General features: G+C 37.2%; 1 protein-coding gene across 5 annotated transcripts in view; it reads left to right on the plus strand.

Annotated features, from left to right (window-relative positions):
- Ralgapb (Ral GTPase activating protein non-catalytic subunit beta) overlaps nucleotides 1-21,297 on the plus strand; it is a 104,648-nt gene that overhangs the window by 60,075 nt on the left and 23,276 nt on the right. For all 5 annotated transcript variants that reach the window (XM_058575426.1, XM_058575427.1, XM_046433127.2 and 2 more), the window contains 7 exons: nucleotides 1,150-1,332; nucleotides 2,928-3,079; nucleotides 7,537-7,724; nucleotides 9,317-9,423; nucleotides 10,838-10,990; nucleotides 13,159-13,368; nucleotides 19,620-19,778. In XM_058575426.1, coding sequence (XP_058431409.1) covers nucleotides 1,150-1,332; nucleotides 2,928-3,079; nucleotides 7,537-7,724; nucleotides 9,317-9,423; nucleotides 10,838-10,990; nucleotides 13,159-13,368; nucleotides 19,620-19,778 — 1,152 coding nt within the window. The remainder of the gene's footprint in view (nucleotides 1-1,149; nucleotides 1,333-2,927; nucleotides 3,080-7,536; nucleotides 7,725-9,316; nucleotides 9,424-10,837; nucleotides 10,991-13,158; nucleotides 13,369-19,619; nucleotides 19,779-21,297) is intronic.

Here is a 21,297-nt window from a genome sequence, read left to right on the forward strand (position 1 = left end):
AGTATAGCCCATACCAAATATTGGTGAGGAATATGAAAGAACTATTGATGGGAATGTTAACTGGATAATAATTTTGGAAAACAGCTTGGCAGTTTCTTAAAAAGATTAACATATCTATCTATGTTTGAGTCATTCCCTCCCACTATAGGAGCATATATCCATTCAAAGATTTGCACAGGAGTTCACAGCAGTTTTATTTGTAATGTCCAGAACTTGGAAACAAATGTCTGTTAACAGGTAGCTAGGATATTCATGAAGTGGAATACTATTCAACAATAAAAAGGAATAAAAAATAGATACATACAAAAATGTAGATAAATTTGAAAATAACTGCCTAGTAGAAGGGAAAAGCTGCAATGCACATAATGAATGATTTTATTTCTATAAACTCCAGAAAGTGCAAGCTAATCTATAGTGACAGCAGAACAGTGGTGGGTTAGGGAAGGGGGCAAAGAGGAATGGGAGGAAGATTACAAAGGTGCATGAGGAGATTTTGGGGTGATGTATATGTTTGACTATCTTGATTATGGGTATAGTTCACAGATTTGTCCTTATGTCAGAATTGATCAGATTGTACACTTTAAATAGGTGCAGTTTAAACATACCTCTGGGGCTGGGGATGTGGCTCAAGCGGTAGCGCGCTCGCCTGGCATGCGTGCGGCCCGGGTTCGATCCTCAGCACCACATACAAAGATGTTGTGTCCGCCGAAAACTAAAAAATAAATATTAAAAATTAAAAAAAATAAAATAAACATACCTCTGAACAACTATACCAAACTGGTGCAGAGCACAGAGCATTTCTGTGAGGTTACATTATGGGGCTTGAAGATGTGCATGTTCCCTTGCCAGCTATTCTTTCAGTCACTGGTGATGAGGAGTAGATGGACACAAATGAATTGAATTTAGGCATGAAAACCCATGCTAAAGTGAAATACTATTTAGGCTTTGAAAACTGCCTCTATTTTTATAGAGTGTGATTAGTACATCTGAAATATTCCATGTTGTTTCTCTGTCTAAATAATATTTATAAAACAAGGCCTTCTGCGGCATATCACATTCTCAGATAGGCTCAGTCTCAACAAAGATGCTTTGAAATTGGCACAGTGGTTCCTTGCTAATGGCTTTTGTTCCCCAAATGAACATGCTCAGGTGAAGGTGATGGTTGACTCAGGAGACCGGAAGCGAGCCATCAGTTCTGTGTGCAGCTACATTGTGTACCAGTGCAGTCGGCCAGCTCCTCTTCACTCCCGGGATCTGCACTCCATGATAGTGGCAGCTTTTCAGTGTCTGTGTGTCTGGCTGACAGAGCACCCTGATATGCTTGATGAAAAGGTGAGTTTATTCGATTTTAAAACATTAAGCAGAAACAGAAATGTATGTCGGGCAAATGCCTTGTATAAGAGAATATATAAATTTAACTACAATATCACACTTTCAATATACTTGTTAGATTTTAATAGAACTCTTCTTATTTTGAGCACAACATATAAACTGTTGTCATACTTCTCGTTGGTTGCAAAGTAACCCATAGAGAAGTTCTTTTAAAAAGGAGACTTGCCTGATTTATCTGACCTATCAATATTGTTCTTACTGAAAGGTTGGTATCCTGGAAATAGCTAGTAAACACTTTGAGCACCTATTACCAAAACAGGAAGGGCAATTGATTTGCTAGCCTGGAATGCTAGAGCACAGCACAACTTATCTGTAAAGATTGCTTTTATCTAAAAATTTTACTTCACAGACATTTTTTTTCACTTTTCAGTAGACACAGATAACTAGTGTGGTTTCCCTGCCATTAGTCCTTATAGGAAAGCAGGCATTATAAGAATTCAGTGAAAGTAAAAAAAGAGCTATCACAGTTAGTATTTATAGAGATCTTTATATAATTGTAAAATTTTATTGTTGATAAAATCTAAGTCACTTTTCTGCACACCTATAATCTTTTTGACTTGAGAGGCCAAGGCAGGAAGATCGCAAGTTTGAGATCAGCCTTAGCAATTTAACGAGACCCTGTCCCAAAATTAAAAATAAAAAGGACTGGAGATATAACTCAGTGGTAAAATGCCCCTGGATTCAATTCCTAGTACCCTCCCCCCCACAATAAAATCTTAGTCATAATTCATTGGATTAGTCAAAGGGGAATGAAGGGGAAAGGTAGGGATGGGAATAGGAAAAACAGTAGAATGAATCGTACATAACTTTCCCATGTTCATATGTGAACAGCTTGGTGTGCTAGTGCACACCTATAATCCAAGTGACTCAGGAGGCTGAAGTACGAGGATCACAAGTTCAAGACCAGCCCTGTAAATGTAGCTCTATGATAGAATGCCCTGAGGTTCAGTTCCCATTACTGCCCTCACCGCCCCCCCCCAAAAAAGTTGATCACTCATTAATTTCCCTTTGATATATTAGATAATCTAATATATCTTAAGCTATCCAAAGTTTTGAGTTACTGTTCTCTTTCATGGCTTATGATCCATGATAATTTTTAAGAAATTATGACTGATACAATTGAATTGGATTTAATTTTAATTAGTATCTACTCTCTAAACCTGCAAATTTAGTTTTTCAAAGAGAAATTTGGAGGAGAGGTATAAGATTTATTATGTTACTATGATATTAATTTTTACCTATTAAAGAAAATTAGAACCTGAGGCTCCACCATCAAAATACAACCACTGTTAGCATTTTCTTTTTTTTTTTAATTTTTTTTTTTTTTTTTTTTTTTAGTATTTATTTTTTAGCTTTCGGCGGACACAACATCTTTGTATGTGGTGCTGAGGATCGAACCCGGGCCACACGCATGGCAGGCGAGCGTGCTACCGCTTGAGCCACATCCCCAGCCCACTGTTAGCATTTTCATGTACTCCTTGTTTTCTCATAAGAAAGGTATATTATAAAAATTGTTCTGCCTTTCCTGCTCCTAGGACTGTCTTAAGGAAGTACTGGAGATTGTGGAACTGGGTATCTCAGGAAGTAAGTCCAAGAACAGTGAGCAAGAGGTCAAATACAAAGGAGATAAGGAGCCAAACCCTGCATCTATGAGGGTAAAGGATGCTGCTGAAGCCACCCTGACATGGTATGAAAGTGACTGCCAAGGACTGAGCCTGGGAATTAGATAGGGTTAGCAGTGATCCCTGCCTGTTTCATCTCTTCCACAGTTGTTCAGCTCCTCTAGGATACTTTCTCCAAAAATAAAATGGAAAGGGATATATAAATATATATATATATATATATATATATATATATATATATATATATATATTTTTTTTTTAAACCTGTGTTTTAGATCAAAAGAAACCAGGAACTTGGGGTGAAGAGTTTGGGCTCTTGTTTTTCTATAATGGTTGATGTTAATTCGTGTCAGGTCATGTTGGAGCTAGAATGGACCTTGGAGAGATTCATTCCACCCCCTCAGTTTGATAGTTGAGTCCAGAGAGGAGAGGTGTCTGTCTATGGTTACAGCATCAGATCTCCTGCTCCCCAGTTCCATGGTCATGATCTCTGCTCTATCATTTATATTATGTCATAGGTTCATTCAGCCAGGATTTATTAACTTCCTATAAAGAACTGACAGTGGATTGCAAAGATAAATCAGATTCAGTTACTACTGGACAGTAGGGAGGATAAATTATGAACACAAATTGCTGTAATATTAGGTGGGTACTTAGTGTTCCAAGAGAAGAGGTACAAAGAAAGCACTGGGGTGTTGGAAAGAAGAAGAAATGAGTACTTCCTGATAATGGGAAACCAAAGCAACATCCCTAGGGAAAATGACATGGAAACTGACTCTGAGTTGTCACCAGATTATGGGGCAGTTAAGAAGGTGCCAGGATGGCTGTGTCAGCATTTTGGTAGTAAAGGAATAAAGAAAAAGGCTGGTGGTGCAGACCATTAAGTGGGGGAAAATTACATGGAGTCACAGGAGTGATGAATAGAAGGGGCTTAGAAAAGGACAAGTATGAAGTGAAGATCTAGAAAAATGTAAAAGTAGGAAGGAGGAATGTCTAGCCAGTGTGGGGTGGCTTGTTTGGGTCTTAGTAAAGTGGCAAGTAAGACTGTTTGAAGATTTGTATGTAAATCAACCCCTCCCCAAATCCCAGCAGGCTAGGCAGACACCATAGTACATGCCTGTAATCCCATTGACTCAGAGAGCTGAGGCAGAAGGATTGCAAATTTGAGGTCAGCCTCGACATTTAGTGAGACACCCATCAACTTAGCAAGATGCTGTCTTTAACTAGAACTGGGGATATAGCTCAGTGGTGAAGCATCTCTGAGTTAAGTTCTCAGTACTTAAAATAAAAATATAAATAAATAAATAAATAAAACAAGATACCAGCAGCCTTTGGGTGTTTGTGGTCTTACTTGGAGTATGTATAGTGAAGTTGGATTTGTTTTTGTTCCTCCTGAGCTTAGGTCATTCAGTAAATTTTAAACAGGATGCTTGCTTTAGCTAAGTCTTGCTCTTTTTGTATAATGCTGGACTTCCAGTGACTTCCTCTGTGGAGGTTTTGCTAATAGCTAGAAGATCATAAAAATGTGAGTGCAGCTAAAGCTTATGTAGATAATAATAGGAGTTCAGAGAAGAGCCTTGGGTAACCTTAAAGTGTCACAGAATTAGGCATGTGCCTTGCAGAGGAAAAGGATATGGAGAGAAATGGGAAGGGCATTTCTCATTGGAAGTTCTTCATGATACTAATAAGTTTGCTGCATCCTAGCCTAGGTGGGATTTTCCTTTGAGAGCATGATTAGCAGTGAGAACTGGATACGTGCTCAGGGTAAGTGGAGCACTGGGTGCTTCTCCCCAATCTAGACAGCAGTTATTTAGATAGCTCATCTCTTTTTCTTCTTCTCTCCTGTCTCTGCTGGAAGCTCCACCAGTGGGCTCTCTGATTGCCAGTCTTGAAGAAGATACAGAAGTATTCTGTTATCATGGAAAATGCCCACAGCCAAATCTCTCTGTTCTGTCATGGTTGCTGCTTTGTCAGTATCATCACTGTTTCTGGTTATATAAACACAGAACTTTGACTTTTTCTCTGATTTATCTGTCATTCCTCACTTGAGGCCAGCAGTTGAATCCAACAGACTTGACTTTTGTAAAATATTCTCTCTGCCCCCTCTAATCTCAGATAGCATCCTACTCCAGGCCCTCTTTTCTTCTTGCCTGGTTTTCTTGTTTTCAGTATCATAATCCTTTCTGTTTATCTTGCTAAACTCCTCATCTGTAAGCACAGTTTTTATTCTGTAGCTTGAGTGATTGAAAATCTGAAGTAGGTATCTTTTCTGCCATGTTGTCTGAATTTCAAGAAGACTAATCTTTCTCATTACTGCTCCCCAACACACCCCTGCCATGGTCGTGTTACTTGTGAACTGGGCATGCTCTTACATGCTTATGCTCCTCTCCTGAGCTTCAGGCTCTCTCTCTTCTCTTGGCCACCTCCTCCACTATTCAATGCTTACATCAAATCTAGCTACCTCCCTGTGACCTTTGGGTTATTCTTCTGAAGGAAGACTGCTTTCTGTACCTCAGTGCTCTCTCTGTCTGACCCTATCACATAGCATGGAATTCTATATTGTCATCATTATACCTGGGTATATTTGATACATACTACTGTTGTTGCCCCAGTCTGGGTAGAGGCCAGATTTCTGTCTTCAGTAATTTAATGAGTTTGTCCTGTGTGTTCTAATCAAAATCATTGATAAAATATTGAAGAGACAGACTCACAAAGCATATCAGCAGATAATTTCCTTAAGGTTCACATGGATTTTTAAATCATAGCTACAAGTTTATCATGACACACTGTCAAATACTGTGATTGAAGGGATAATTGCTCACTTTTCCAGTCAAGTTACTGTCAAAAGAGAAAATGTGGGTAGACTGGTATGGTTGCATCTCAGTGACCTATTCCTTTTTTAGGACCTATTTGATAATATCTTAGGTTCTTACATGGAACACAAGCTCAGTTGGCCTGTATGCTTTGTGTAATCCATCTTTGTCCAGTTTTAGAACCAAAGCCATGTTTTCTCATTAATGATTTCCTAATACTTCACCTATTTTCCCCAAATTATTAGAGGCCTGAACTGATCAATTCTCTTGGTCCTTGGAATTCTTAAGATAGTCCTTCTTGGGGGTAGGGGTTGTGGCTCAGTGGTAGAACGCTTGCCTTTCACATGTAAGGCACTGGGTTCAATCCCCAGCACCACATATAAATAAATAAAGGCATTGTGTCCATCTACAACTAAAACAATAAGAAAAAAAAAAAAAAGATAGTCCTTCTAGGAGGTGAGAGAATGGAAGGAAAACGTCTGTTGTACCACATTGTCTTCCATTATCAGGGATCTTTGGGTTCTAGCCTTAGAATGAGAGGAGAGGCCACTCAGCTGAGGTTGGAGTGATAAAAGGTCAGATGACATTAGAACCACAGGATAGAACCTTTATATTTTAATTACAAGATACTTTTCCCTGAGCTTCAATTTCTTATTATAAATGGGAAAAACAATGATACCTATCTCAGGGTTGTTAAGATACTACATGAAACAATGTATATACAGTGCCTAGAACATTACTTTCCACAGAGTAAGAGCTATGTTCAGTTATTGTTATTTTTTCATTGAGTACTTGTAAGAAATCTCTATAAATGTTTCTGAATATTAAGACTTGATCAGTTGAATTCCAGCTCATAGAAAATTTTTCCATATAGTTTTTGATTTAGTAATTACATTAGTTCTGTGAGATGTAACTATTAGTGCCTCAAGTTTCCTATCTGTAACATGAGTATGTATCTACTCCTGCCCACACAGGGAGAAAGCAGCAGCTCTTGGTTTCTGGCCTCTTAACAGTCATCTATCTCTTCTGAGCCTGAGTTTTGTTATCAGAAAAGTGAGGGGGTTTGGCTGATCTTTAGGCCCTTTTCTAGGCCTATAATACTTAGCTAGAATAGTCCTGAAGCCTGGAGAATACAGATAGAATTAAAAATCTTTGGGAGTTTCATGATTTGGAAGTGTGGTTAGTATGTTCCTGGGGTAGCAAATTCTGAGAGAAATCAGTTTTCAAGAGATTTTATTGGAAAGTACTCTTTGTATAAATCCCTACGGGGGAATGGAGAAAGCAGGACTAGGCAAAGGAGGAACTGAACTAGGATGCAATTGCAGCAAAGCACTTTGAAACTCACTTGGCCCTTCAGTGTTCTCTCAAGCTGAGATGAGGGGGCATGGACTCTAACCCTGCGTCAACTATTCGTTGGAATGGAGCTCATGAAGGAGTATTTCTTACTGGCCAAGGGCAAGTCCTAGAAAGCGACTCAGCTGAGAGCTGTGGCCACATCTCCCTGCAACTGGTGGAATGGGCTTTTCAATCTTAGAGGGCACAATCTGGACAGCACACCATGATATTCACCACAGGGAGCAAATCTGACCTGTAAAGAGGAAGGCCATGGCCACTTACAATTCAGAGGAGCAGAAGGACACATGGATGTGTGAAGTAAACTTTACAAGTTTGCTTTGGGAATTAACTGTTCTCTATTTCATTCTCCATAGTATTATGCAGTTGCTTGGTGCATTTCCTTCACCCAGTGGTCCTGCCTCTCCTTGTAGTCTGGTGAATGAGACCACTCTGATCAAATACTCCAGGCTGCCAACTATCAACAAGCATAGTTTCCGGTACTTTGTCTTGGATAACAGTGTTATCCTAGCAATGCTGGAGCAACCTCTTGGAAATGAGCAGAGTAAGTTGTAGCACTTTCAGACTTCTCTAGTGCTAAATCAATGTGTTTGTCACTTCTGTGAGCAAAGGAAAAGACTGAATTCTAAGTATTTATGTGTTTGTCTAAAGGATTTAGAACTATGTGGCAATAACACCTGAGAAATAAATTTTTTTAAAAAGTAAATTTAAAAAAATAAGAGAAACTGAACAGGTTTGACTCTACATTTGAAATAAAAGAAGAAAATAAAGAGGATCTGAGAGTTGGGGTTTGTGGCTTAGTGGCAGAGCACTTGCCTAGCACGCGTGAGGCACTGGGCTCAAGCCTCAGCACCACATAAAAATCAATAAACAAAGACATTGTGTCCATCTTACAACTAAAAAAAAAAAAAGGATCTGGGTTATAAGGAAGCCCCTCCTGAATTCTTTTTTTTTTTAATATATATATTCTTTAGTTGTAAATGGGCCTTTATTTTATTTATTTATACATGGTGCTGAGAATCCAACCCAGGACCTCACATATGCTAGGCGAAGCACTCTATACCACTGAGCCACAACCCCAGCCCCTCTCCTGAGTTTCCACACATATATTCTCTGTCCCTGAACTTTTGCCAGAGGAAACAGTGCCTGCCTGGGCTGGGCAGCTGTACACGGAGCCATGACTATAACACCAACACTGCAGACACCCAATCTACTTCATGAATTGTTGTTCCCAACATTAGAAAGTTATTAGTTAGGATAGCATTTCCCAAAGATGTGTGTGTACCACAGGAGGTAAGTGAGATGATGTTGGTTAAAGCATTGGTGAACACTATTTTATGTCTTTTTAAAGATGTGTTTGTTTTTCTTTAATTTTTAATTTGTTTTAGTTAGTTATACATGACAGTGGACTGCATTTATGCACTTTGATATATATATATATATAGATGGGATATAATTTCTCATTTTTCTGCATGTGCATGTTGTGGAATCACATTGGTCATGCAGTCACATCTATACATAAGGCAGTAATATCTGTTTCGTTTTATTATCCTTTATCTCCACATCTCCTCCCCTTCTCTCCCTTCAGTTCTCTCTACCTAACTAAAGTAACTGTCTTCTTCTCTAGTGTCCCCTGTCTTATTGTGAATTAGCATCCACATATTAGAGAAAACATTTGGTCTTCGATTTTTTGGGGATTGGTTTATTTTGCTTAACATGATATTCTCCAACTTCATGCATTTACTGGCAAATGCTGTAATTTCCTTCTTTAAAGCTGAGTAATATTCCATTGAATATATATACCACATTTTTAAAGATGTGTTTTAAAGATACATAATTAACACACCAAGTTTCATGGTTTTTCCATTTAAAGTAGAGATTCACAGTTTCCTTTTTCATTAAATTTAAGTTAAAAATTAGGAGTGGTTGGTACAAAGTAAGCTCATAGTACTCATTATACTTGGGTATGGCAGAAACCACAAAGGGAATACACAAAGGATTGAAGTTTAGGAAACACTGAGCTAGGACTTTGGTTATGAGAAGTTCTGCAGTTGTTTAAAAAAAAAAAAAAAGTGGTCTTTTTAAAAAATGATTTGTTGTCTGAAATAAAAACTTTACACAAACATTTTATTCTAGATGATTTTTTCCCCTCTGTCACTGTGCTGGTCCGGGGGATGTCTGGAAGACTTGCTTGGGCACAACAGCTTTGCCTTTTACCCAGAGGAGCAAAAGCAAACCAGAAGGTATCCATCACAAGTTACAGGGAAGTGACTGCTGAGGAGTGTGGGGGTGGGGTGGGGGTGGGGGTGGGGGTTTTAAAGGTTAAATAGCAGTCCAACAAAAATCATTGATACAATCAATATTCTGATCCCTGTCCAGGTCCTCAGTCAGTGGGTTCACATCATAATTGCTTTAGGAACTTGGAATTCCAGGTCTACAGAATTAGTTTTTAAAGGCACCTTTAAGGCAGTTGTATTTTCCAAAAGCTTTCCAGGTGATTCAGACTTCCACTTAGGAATAAAGACTACTATTCTGAGCCATTGAAACCTACTAGGCAACAGCCAATTCCTATCAGTCCCAATTTAAATTTACAATTCCCAGGGTTTTCTATTCAATTTAAAATAAAATAAAAGATACATATGATAAAAAAAATTGCTGGACTTTTGATATATATATAGCAATAGGACTTAGTTTCAAATTGTTTTACCTGATTTATTACATGTAATTGGTAATAAATTGTATTTAATACAATCTTTTATGACATTTATAATTGGATAATAAGGAAAAAAATTAAATCAACTTATACTCTCCAGAGGGAGATAGCTCCAGTTAATGTTTTAGTGAATTTCCTTTCAATCTCTTTCTATAAATAGTTATACTTAAATAGGACTAAAGTCATTTGGTATACTGCTTTTTTCATGTATTATTTGGAAGCTTGTACTTATATTACTGAGAATTATATCCATAAAATTGGAGCATGTGCCTAAAATCATATAACATCCTAGATGACTCTTAGATGAGCTGTTTGTTACCCTGTGATGAGCAGATCACATTCTGTCAGCAGCTCTGTAAGCCTTTAAGATTGAAGCAGAAGGGAATCAGGAAAGGAACTAAAATTTATTGTAGCTCAATATATACCATGTATACATTCATGCAAGGTTTTAGAGCCTTGAAGACCTAGATTTGGTACCCATACTTTCCTAATTAAGCCACTTAAGGTTCTAATTGAACTCACTTTCTAGAGATGCCCCCAGGGAACTGAACTTCTACTTTATTATATGGAGTGATTTGAGAATTCTTAGAGAAGAAGGAAGTTTGAGTCTTAAAGTTCTGAAATGTCTCACTCTTTGGCTTATCACTGAATGTGGGAGATTCAGGCTTGGGCTATAGAGGTCTACAGCCCCATTCATCAGTCATAAAAAATATAATATCTACAATGGACAATTTTAGAAAAATAAAATAAAATTGAGTTTGCAGGTATGCAAGCTGCCTGTCTTTACCCTTAGTTGTATCATTTGTGGATTCTCTTGTGAGTTTTTATGACATATAATCCTAAGGAAACACAGGTATCAAAGCAAAACAGGGAAATACATGTCATTACAGATGGGTATTAGATCATATGCAAGAAACATAACGTTCTTTGTATTATTTTAACAGCTATTTGTGCCTGAACCTCGCCCAGTTCCTAAAAATGATGTTGGATTTAAGTATACTGTGAAACATCGGCCATTTCCTGAAGAGGTGGACAAGATACCTTTTGTGAAAGCAGACCTGAGTATTCCAGATTTGCATGAAATTGTCACTGAAGAAGTAAGATAAATTACTTCTAGCAGTTGTTAAGGGTGTCGATATAAACATTCATGGGGGAGTTCATCTTTTAAAATATAAAATTAAGGATTTAAGGATAGAACCCAGGGTCTTTCATATGCTAGGTAAGTGGTTACCACTGAACTTTGTTCTCAACCCTGAACATTCTTAAATGACTTTTATGTTTAAGACTGACTTTAGTGTTATGGGTGGTGATTCATAAAATGGCTTGGGTCTCTGATATCCAGGAGGCAAGACAAATGTGAATTGGGAATGATAGGAATTGGCTTTTCCCTAGTAGGTTTCAATGGTTCAGTGATAAGATCAGACACTTGTACTGGAGGATTTTTGGAGAAGGGGAACCAGTTCAGAGACCAACTGATAATCCAAGCAGGAAAAGGAAGGATTGTCACTGAAAGAAGTTTAATATATATAGTGTATTGTGAAGGTAGATCCAAGCATTCTTGGGTTAATGAGGAAAGGGAAGGAGCCAAGTAGTTTTAGGTTTTGAGCTTGAGTGATAAAGAGATATTGGTGCAATATACAGAAATACGGGTGTTAGGAAGACGATAGGTTTGGGAGGATGAGAAAAGTTTTAGTTAAGATTAATTTAGATAATTAGACTAAGTGACTGGTCTCTTAAATCAAGAGAGAAGAACCTTGGGCCTCAAGAAGTAAGTGACAGAGGTATTTTAGGTAAGAAAACAAATGGACAGAAATGGAGGAAAGGCTACTCTGTCAAAGCTGGAGAGATCAAGGAGAAGGAGGAATAATATAAAATCCTGAATTTTGGCATGAAAATGTAGGTGACCTTTGAGAAAAGCTTCAAAGGTGTGTGAGGTGGGATGCAGAAATTGAGGGGTTGGGGATTGAATGGTTAATGAGGGTGAGGCAGTGAATATAAATTACATTATTAATACAAAAAGAGAGGGTATAGAATGGGTAAGATCATGAAGAAATTACCGAGCTAAGGAAGGGCCAAGATGGGAGGAGTATTTTGTGCTTATGGAGAAGGCATGAGGAGAAGGTATGGAGATTTAAGCTTAGTTGGGAAACAGAAGCAAAGAAATAGCATGGAAAAATATGAGGAGGGGTTAAATGTCCCTTGGTGATAGTGAGTCACAACCTCAGGGAGTGCAGGAAGGAAATTTAGGATTAGAGTGGGAATTTCAGAGTTATAGCCTTTAAAGTAGGTTACGTCTGCGGTTGAAGATATGCTGATAGGTGGTAAGTTGTAAAGTTTGAGGAGGTTGTTGAGTTAAGCCAGAATGTTAGAAGGATTGTTACTCACCAGAGGATGGAAATTTAAAATAGGATTGATCAGAAGGGAAGGAAGGGGTCAGGTGGAATTTCCAAGACTAAATCAAGGAATCCATGTGGTTAAGATTTTTAAAAATGAGACCAGCTGGGCATAGTGGTGCTTGCCCATAATTTCAGTTCCTGAGGAGGCTGAGGCAGGAGGATGGCAAGTTTGAGCCCAAATCCTATTTCAAAATAGAATTTAAAAAGGACTGGGATGTAACTCAGTGCTTACCTAGCATGTTCAGTTCCTAGTACTGGGGGGCACCTAGGAGACACTCAAACAAGAACATAAGATGGTGCCAGGCGTGGTGGCACATGCCTGTAATCCCAGTGACTCTGGAGGCTGAGGCAGGAGGATCATGAGTTCAAAGCCAGCCTGAGCAAAAGTGAAGTGCTAAGCAACTCAGTGAGATCCTGCCTCTAAATGAAATACAAAATAGGGCTGGGGATGTGGCTCAGTGATTGAGTGTCCCTTAGTTCAATCCCTGGCATCCCCTTCCCCTCCCCACCCCCAGAAAAAGATGAGGTGATGGTGCAGGATGAAGATAGATAGTGATCTGGAAGTGGAGGTAGAAGCAACAGTTCTGTCCCTTTTCCTGCCTATTTGAAGAGGAGCAGAGATGGAATGATATCATTTACAGCCAGGAGATGAAGGAGCAATTATGAGGCATTGGGGAAGTGTTTTTGGTGTAGTTTTAACTTTGGAACATGTTTCCTTAATTATATGCTCTATTTTGAACTGAAGTACAATATTGATCATTGAAAATTATCTTCATTTTCTTTGTTACTTTTAACTTTATTTAAAATTAAGAGTAACCCGATTATTTTTATAATAGTTCTTCCAAACTGAAATATTTGCTTTATTTCAGTTAGAAGAGAGACATGAAAAATTAAGGAGTGGCATGGCCCAGCAGATTGCTTATGAGATACACCTTGAGCAGCAGAGTGAGGGAGAGCTGCAGAAGAGAAGCTTTCCTGACCCCATTACGGATTGCAAGCCCCCACCACCTGCCCAGGAATTTCAAACAGCCCGCCTTTTCCTCTCACATTTTGGATTTTTGTCTTTAGAGGCATTGAAGGTAATTTTCATGAAGTTTAATCAATAAGTATATTCATAAATTAATATTCAGTTTGTGATAACTATAATATTTTTATGAAGATAGAAGAAAAAAATTTAAGACTAATTACACTGCATGAAAGTAGATGAAATTCAGTAGGTTATATAGCATGAGCTCCAGGACAATTCACTCCCTCATCTCATTCAGAGTTCTGTCTAAGGGGACAACTTTGATAAAATACCTAGCTCTGAGTTTCCTTGGTCAATACAGGACCCATGTTGCACATGTAAGTGAAATCTACAGATAATTAGAAAAGGAATGTTAAAAATCTTCCCATAGTCAACTTTATTATGGTAAGTGTGGGCTATAGTTGTTTCCGTTCATTTGTATTACTTTTAAAAAGAATAAGGCTAATTCTGTAATATGTAAGCCACGTTCTTCTTGTGTCGTATGGTTGGTTAAGATCAGACTTCTAGGTTTATGTCCTGGTATCACTGCTTGTCAGCTATGTGGTCTTGAATGACTGGCTTTCTCAGTTCCTTACTTGTAAGGTGGGAATGATAATAGTATCCATCTCTTCAAGTGAAGATTTACACATGTAAAATTCTTCAGGCAGTACTTAACACAAAGTAAGCCAACTCTAAGATAAATATTGCCTTTATTCTTAATTCCATTATTTTTAAACAATTTATCTTTAAATAGTATTTAAATTATCTTTAAAATACTATCCTTGTTTTTTAGATACAGAAATAAGCTTTAAAATGTGTAATAACTTATTTAAAGGTAGATTGGGAGTTTATTCTAAGGCCTGTTTGTTTTGAAAAGTACAACTGAAGATTGTGAGGCAAGATATTGTTTATTGCCAAGGTTGTTCTCTGCTCTTACTCCTCCCTAGCAACTATCGGGCCACAGGCCATTTAACTTTTCTAGGAAAGCAGGACGACATTGCTGTGTGATTTTGGATTTTAGCATGAAGAGAGAAAATATTTTAAGACTGTAGAAAACTGAGTTTGTGATGGTGAATATGAACATAAAATCTCTTAAAATGCAGAATAAAAGAGCAGAAAGAGGAAAATAAGAAGAAATACAGTGGTAAACAGGGAAGGCAAGAAGCACAGATCCAGCATACAAATGACTAGTGATATTCCTAGTAGGAAAAACAGAACAGAGTAGAGCAGTAAATAAAAATACGGTAGAAGAAAATCATTATATCTTGTGATGAGGACTCCTAATAGCCCTTCCCCTGAGATTGTGATTTTTCCATTCATGCTTTCTATATTAGTTGAAATTTTTAAGCTTTCAAGAAAATTTTCAGCTAGGCGTGGTGGCACACACCTGTCATCCCAACTCCTTGGGAATCTGATTTAGGAGTATCACAAGTTCAAGATCAGCCTGGGCAACTTAACCCTATTTCAAAATAAAATAATAGGAGCTGAAAATGTAGCTCAGTGGTAGAGCACTTGCGTAGCATGCTTGAGGCCTTAAGTTTAATCCCCAGCTCTGCAAAAAAAAAAATAATAATAATAACAGTTTTCTTCTGTATGTGAACATAGGGAAAAGTCAAGAAAGGCACCTGGTTTATTTTATGAATGTTAGCATATTTCTAATTACAAACATGACAGCACATACAGAAACAAACAAGTACAAATTAGTCTTACTTATGAATATGTGTACAAAAGTATATAAGTGAATGCTGGCTAAATTTTGAATTAATAACATGTTAAGTGAATGATCTTGCCAGGCACAGTGGCACATGCCTGTAATCCCAGCGACAAGGGACGCTGAGGCAGGAGGATCTTGAGTTCAAAGCCAGTCTCAGCAATGAAGAGGCACCAAGCAACTCAGTGATACCCTGTCTTTAAATAAAATACAAAATAGGGCTGGGGATATGGCCCAATGGTTAAGTACCCCTGAGTTTTATCCCTGGTACCAAAAAACAAAAAAAAAAGTGAATGATCTTCCATGACCAAAATTTATCCTAGCAGCTCAAAAAGAAATAATTCTTGCAAAATATTAGTAAAATTTTTAAGAAAACCACTGATTCTGTAGGCAGATCAGTTAATAAAACAATGCATCAGTGTTTAATACACAAATATTCTGATTAAAAAAAAATAGGACTATTAGTGTAGGTCCTTATTAAAGATCTCTCTGAAGGGAGCCCAGGAGCAAACTGGAGGCACCTTTTATAAAAATCAAAGGTAATGTCTTCTTTGACTACTATTTAACAACAAGGAATTTAAAAAAATTTTTTTTTTAGTTTTTGATGGAACTTTATTTAATTTATTTATTTATATATGATACTGACAATTAAACCCAGTGCCTCACACATGATAGGCAAGTGCTTTACCAGTGAGTCACAAACCCAGCCCATAAGGAATTTTTAATGAATGAATCTTTTAAAACTTTTTGGTCTTAAGTAATTATAAATTAATAGGAAATTGTAAAATAAAAGTGCAGGGAGATCTTCCCCGAGGACAGTATCATATATAACTATAGTACAGTATGAAAATGAAGAAAGCTAATAAAATATTAAAATAAACTAAATAAGAGGTTAAAAATCATGGTCTGGGGCTGTATCTCAGTGGTAGAGCACGTGCCTAGCACATGTGAGGCACTGAGTTCAATCCTCAGCACCACATAGAAATAAATAGGGGTATTGTGTGTATCAGCAACTTAAAAAAATTAAAAAAAAAAAAAGATAAAAATCATTGGAAACAAAGAGACAGTTTGCACTTGATATGACTTCTAATTAGACAATCATAAGGGAATCAATATAATATTTAAAATAAATGAGAATTAAGATTCCCACATAAAAATATATAAACTAGGAGGAAGTATATAATGACTACCTATAATATCCAGTTAAAAATACACTGCAGGGCTGGGGATGTGGCTCAAACGGTAATGCGCTTGCCTGGCATGCGCGGGGCACTGGGTTCGATCCTCAGCACCACATACAAATAAAATAAAGATGTTGTGTCCACCGAAAACCAAAAAATAAATATTAAAAAAAAATTCTCTCTCTCTCTCTTTAAAAAAAAAAAAATACAGTGCAGCTGGGTACCGTGGCGCACGCCTATAATTCCAGCAGCTCTGAGGCGGAGGCAGGAGGATCACAAGTTCAAAGCCAGCCTCAGCAACCTGAGTTCAATCCCTGGTCTCCCCCGCCCCTTGCAAAAAAATACAATGCAAAAATATCCATTTTCAGCTGTGACAGACAAAAGTTGCCTTAAAAAACTATGTACAAGATCTAAAAGAAACTTTTAAAAAATTAAGATATATAAAGTATGTACATGTTATGTTCCTAAATTAGTCATTCAAAAGAACAAACAGAACACATCTTACTTTTTGGGGGGCGGTTCTAGGGATTGAACTCAGGGGCACTTTACCACTGAGCCACATCCCCAGCCCATTTTTGTATTTTATTTAGACACAGGTGTTACTGAGTTGCTTAGCACCTTGCTGTTACTGAGGCTGGCTTTCAACTCTCAATCATCCTGTCTCAGCCTCCCAAGCTGCTGGGACTACAGGCATGCGCCACTGCGCCCATCTCACATCTTACTTTTCAAAAAAGTATAAGAACACTTTGCTCACAAGATGTAACATGCTGCAGTTCCACAATTCCTTATCTGTGATTTCAAAGTAAAAACTAGATTTTGGTTTTTTTAGTATGTTTGTAACAAATTCATCTAGTGGCAAAATCTGCCCTGAATTAACACAAAGTTTTTGGAATCATTACTTATTTCACTTGGTATGAACACTGTCCTGTTTGAGTGCAGAATTATTAATATCCTTGATTATAAAGTGTTGTCCAAACCCTTGCTAGGAATGGTATATAACAGACTAAGCAGACCAGGTTCACAATCTTTACCAATGTGAAAAAGTAATCCTTGCCATCCCTGGATGATGCTTTACTGAAAAATATTATGGTTCACAGGACCTTGTTTGGTAAGGTAAGATGAAGATCTCAAAGAAGATAAGGGATTAGGGTGAAAACAAAACACAAAATGCATTTTAACAAAAATTAACAGATTTTGCTTTTTAAAGTTTCAGGTTTATAGAATGTTTGAGCAAAAAGTTTAAAGAGTTTCCATATTCTTCCCCATACCCCCACTCCAGTTTCCCCCTTTAACATCTTCCATCAATGTGGTACATTTGTTACATCGATGAACCTTTTTGATATATTATTAATTGAAGTCTATAGTTTACATTAATTAGCTTTACTCTTTGTTGTATAGGTCTATGGATTATGACAAATGCATAAATGTATAATGACAGTTCACCATTATAGTATTACATGAATAATTTCACTGCTCGAAAATTCCATTATGCTCCACCTATTCACTTGCTCTCCAAGCCCCTGGCAAACACTGATCTTTGTACTGTTTCCCTATAGTTTTGGCTTTTCCAGAATGTCATGTAATTGGAATCATATATACATACAGGCTTTTTTTACTTAGCAATATGCATTTAAAGTTCCTCCATGTCTCCTTGTGACTTGATAACTCATTGCTTTGTATTGCCAAGTAATATTCCACTGTATGGATGTACCATAGTTTGTTTATCCAGTCACCTATCGAAAGACATCTTGGTTACTTACAAGTTTTGACAATTATAAATAAAGCTGTTATAAATATTCTGTGTAGGGTTTTGTGTAGATTTGTATTTTTAAGTAATTTGGGTAATAACCAAGGCATTTAATTGCTGCATTGTATGTAAGACTGTGTTAATCTTTTTAAGAAACTGCAAAATTGTCTTCCAAAGTAACTATCATTTTGCATTTCTACTATCAATGAGAGGAAACACCTTTTTAAGCAGTACTAGAAAGCATGATATTATAGAGAAAATAGAATCCAAAATTATATGCACACTGTAATTTCAGTATATTTGCGGGGGATACTGGGGATTGAACTCAGGGACACTCAACCACTGAGTCACATCCTCAGCCCTCTTTTGTATTTTATTTAGAGACAGGCTATCACTGAGTTGCTTGGTGTCTTGCTAAGTTGCTGAGGCTGGCTTTGAACTCGTGATCCTCCTGCCTCAGCCTCCTGACCTACTGGGATTACAGGCATGTGCCACCGTGCACAGCTCAATTATCTTTTTTAAAAAACTTGTTCCAATTAGTTACACATGACAGCAGGATGATCTCAATTCATTGTACAAGAATAGGGTACAACTTTTCATTTCTCTGATTGTACATGATGTAGAGTCATGTCAGTCCTATAATCAATCATGCATGTATCTAGGGTAATGATGTCTCTCTCATTCCAGCATTTTTCCTACCCTCATACCCCCTCCCCTCACTTCTCTCTGCCCAATCCAAAGTTCCTCCATTCTTCCCCTGCACCGCCCCCCCATGTGCGCCATTATGGATCAGCATCCATATATCAGGGAGAGCATTTGGCCTTTGGTTTTGGGGGATTGGCTTATTTCCCTTAGCGTGATATTCTCCAACTCCATCAATTTACCTGCAAATGCCATAATTTGATTCTCTTTTAATGCTGAGTAATATTCCATTTTGTATATATACCACAATTTCTTTATCTATTCAACTTTTGAAGGGCATCTAAGTTTAACTCTTGTGAATTGAGCTGCTGTAAATACTGAAGTGACTGCATCACTGTAGTATGCTGATTTTAAATCCTTTGAGTATAAACTGAGGAGTGGGATAGCTGGTCAAATGGTAGTTCCATTCCAAGTTTTCTAAGGCCTCTCCATACTGTTTTCCATATTGGTTGCATCAATTTACAGTCTCACCAGCAATGAATGAGCATACCTTTTCCCCCACATCCTCGCCAACACTGATTGTTGCTTGTATTTTTGATAACTGCCATTCTGACTGGAGTGAGATGAAATCTTAAAGCAGATTTTTTTTTTTTTTTTTTTTTTTGCGGGGCTGAGGATTGAACCCAGGGACTTTTGCATGCAAGGCAAGCACTCTACCAACTGAGCTATATCCCCAGCCCTTAAAGTAGTTTTGATTTACATTTCTTTAGTTACTAGAGATGTTGAACATTTTTTTCATATATTTATTGATTGATTGTATATCTTCTTCTGAGATGTGTCTGTGACAACAAAAAAAAGCGATTAAAGAACTAGAAGGAAGTATTTTTAAAATGTTAAATAATTTCTTTAGGATTATGGCTGTGTTTATTCCTGACACTTTAACTTTTTAATTTAATGTTTACTCAACCAAAAACAAATCTTACTTTATAATTAGAATAATGATACAGAGATAAAACTTTCTCTTTTTTTTCCTTTAATGGTAGGAACCTGCAAATAGTCGTCTACCTCCTCACCTTATTGCACTTGATTCCACGATACCTGGGTTTTTTGATGACATCGGATATCTGGATCTCTTGCCATGTCGTCCTTTTGACACAGTTTTTATTTTCTATATGAAGCCAGGTCAGAAAACAAACCAAGAGGTAAGAATTCTGAATTATTTTTCTTTTTGGCAACATTTTGTGCTATAAATACATAAGATTTACATAAAAGGTTTGTCCTTATCCTTGGTAAGAAATGAACTAGTTCAGAAAGAATTAAAGAAATAGAAAGAATTAAAACTATAGTATTTAGTGTTCTGAGTCTTTTGACTCTCAAGGAGTATAGTTTAGAGTAGAATTGTAGCATGTCTTTCTTTCTCTTAACGAATTCATATTCATGGGCAAAAGAAAATAAAATACATATTAGCTACAAAGAGCTCAGGCTAGCTAGACCAAGTGAGCAACAGGCTCCCCGCTTGAGGTTCCTTCCAGGTAAGCTCACAAACAAAAGGTATGCATAGTGCACAATGCAGGGAATGATGCATGAGGTAAAGGATAAAAACAGTATGTAGCAGAGGAGAGTAGAAGGAAGATATAAGATAGGTGGGAATATAAAACTAAGAGCAAAATGGCAGAAGATTTGAATTTTGTATTGGAAATTAATATTTAAAACATGGAACGGGCAGTTCCCAACTAATTAGGAAAGAGTCAAAGGAAGGTTTGTAAAATACAATACTCAGATGTGTGAGGGCACTATGACTTAGAATTTTACTATAATCAACTTAGGACTATTAACTAATAAAATCAGCACTTTTTTAGAAATTTACCAAAAGTCATACCAAAGTCAAAAAATGTTTGCTTGAGAAGCATTATTTTAAATTTTGCACTGGTGATCTACTGGAAAAGAAGTTTTTGAGAAAGTTCTTCCTCATTTCATGTTATTCTTTCAGTAACTCTTATATTAAGTGTGTGTTCTCTATTAGGTCCCAGGTTACACTGGAAAATAAGTGCTACAAGGCTTCTGGCTTTCTAGAACTATTGTCTAGACAGGACAATTAAATAAGCACCCATTGTAAAGTATACTAATGGGGCATTAAAATATGTCTTAGGAGCCTTAACAGGAAAACATAACCTGATTTTTAAAAAGCATCCTGGAAAATGGGACGTTAAGCAATATTTGAGGTGTTCATTAAAAAGGCAGAAACAGATTATGATAAGACAGTATTGCATCTTTATGGAATTCATTATGAATGCCAGTGTGCTTGGTACTTGGGAGAAAATAAGTTAGTGACAGGCAGATATGAAAGTGGTGGACTCTAGTTTTTTAAAAGAATCTCAGTAAATTGGATTAATTACAGGAGCTGGGGATGTATTTTGAAAAGACTCTCGTGTGTTGTTCACTTGAGAATATTGGAGCCATTTTTCTCCTACCTGTTAAAGAATACATAAGCCCTTGAGGCAACTCCTAAACCAACCAGTTCAATTTCCTTAGGTTCTAGAGTCTGGGGTGACCAGGAAACAAGGGGTTTCTCAGGGGCTTCTTTGGAGTGGCTGAGACCTTGCTCTTCCTGGCCACAGGTGATTAATTTCTAACTGCCAGAAAGTGACCTGCAAGTTGAATTTGATTCACTTACTGCTTCTTAACTAAATTTTTCAGAAACTGTTAATTTAAAAGCTTTGC

Source organism: Marmota monax, unplaced genomic scaffold (genome assembly GCF_021218885.2).
Source record: "Marmota monax isolate L192 unplaced genomic scaffold, Marmota_monax_Labrador192_F-V1.1 WCK01_AAM20220418_F8-fsc00014, whole genome shotgun sequence".
Lineage (NCBI taxonomy): Eukaryota > Metazoa > Chordata > Mammalia > Rodentia > Sciuridae > Marmota > Marmota monax.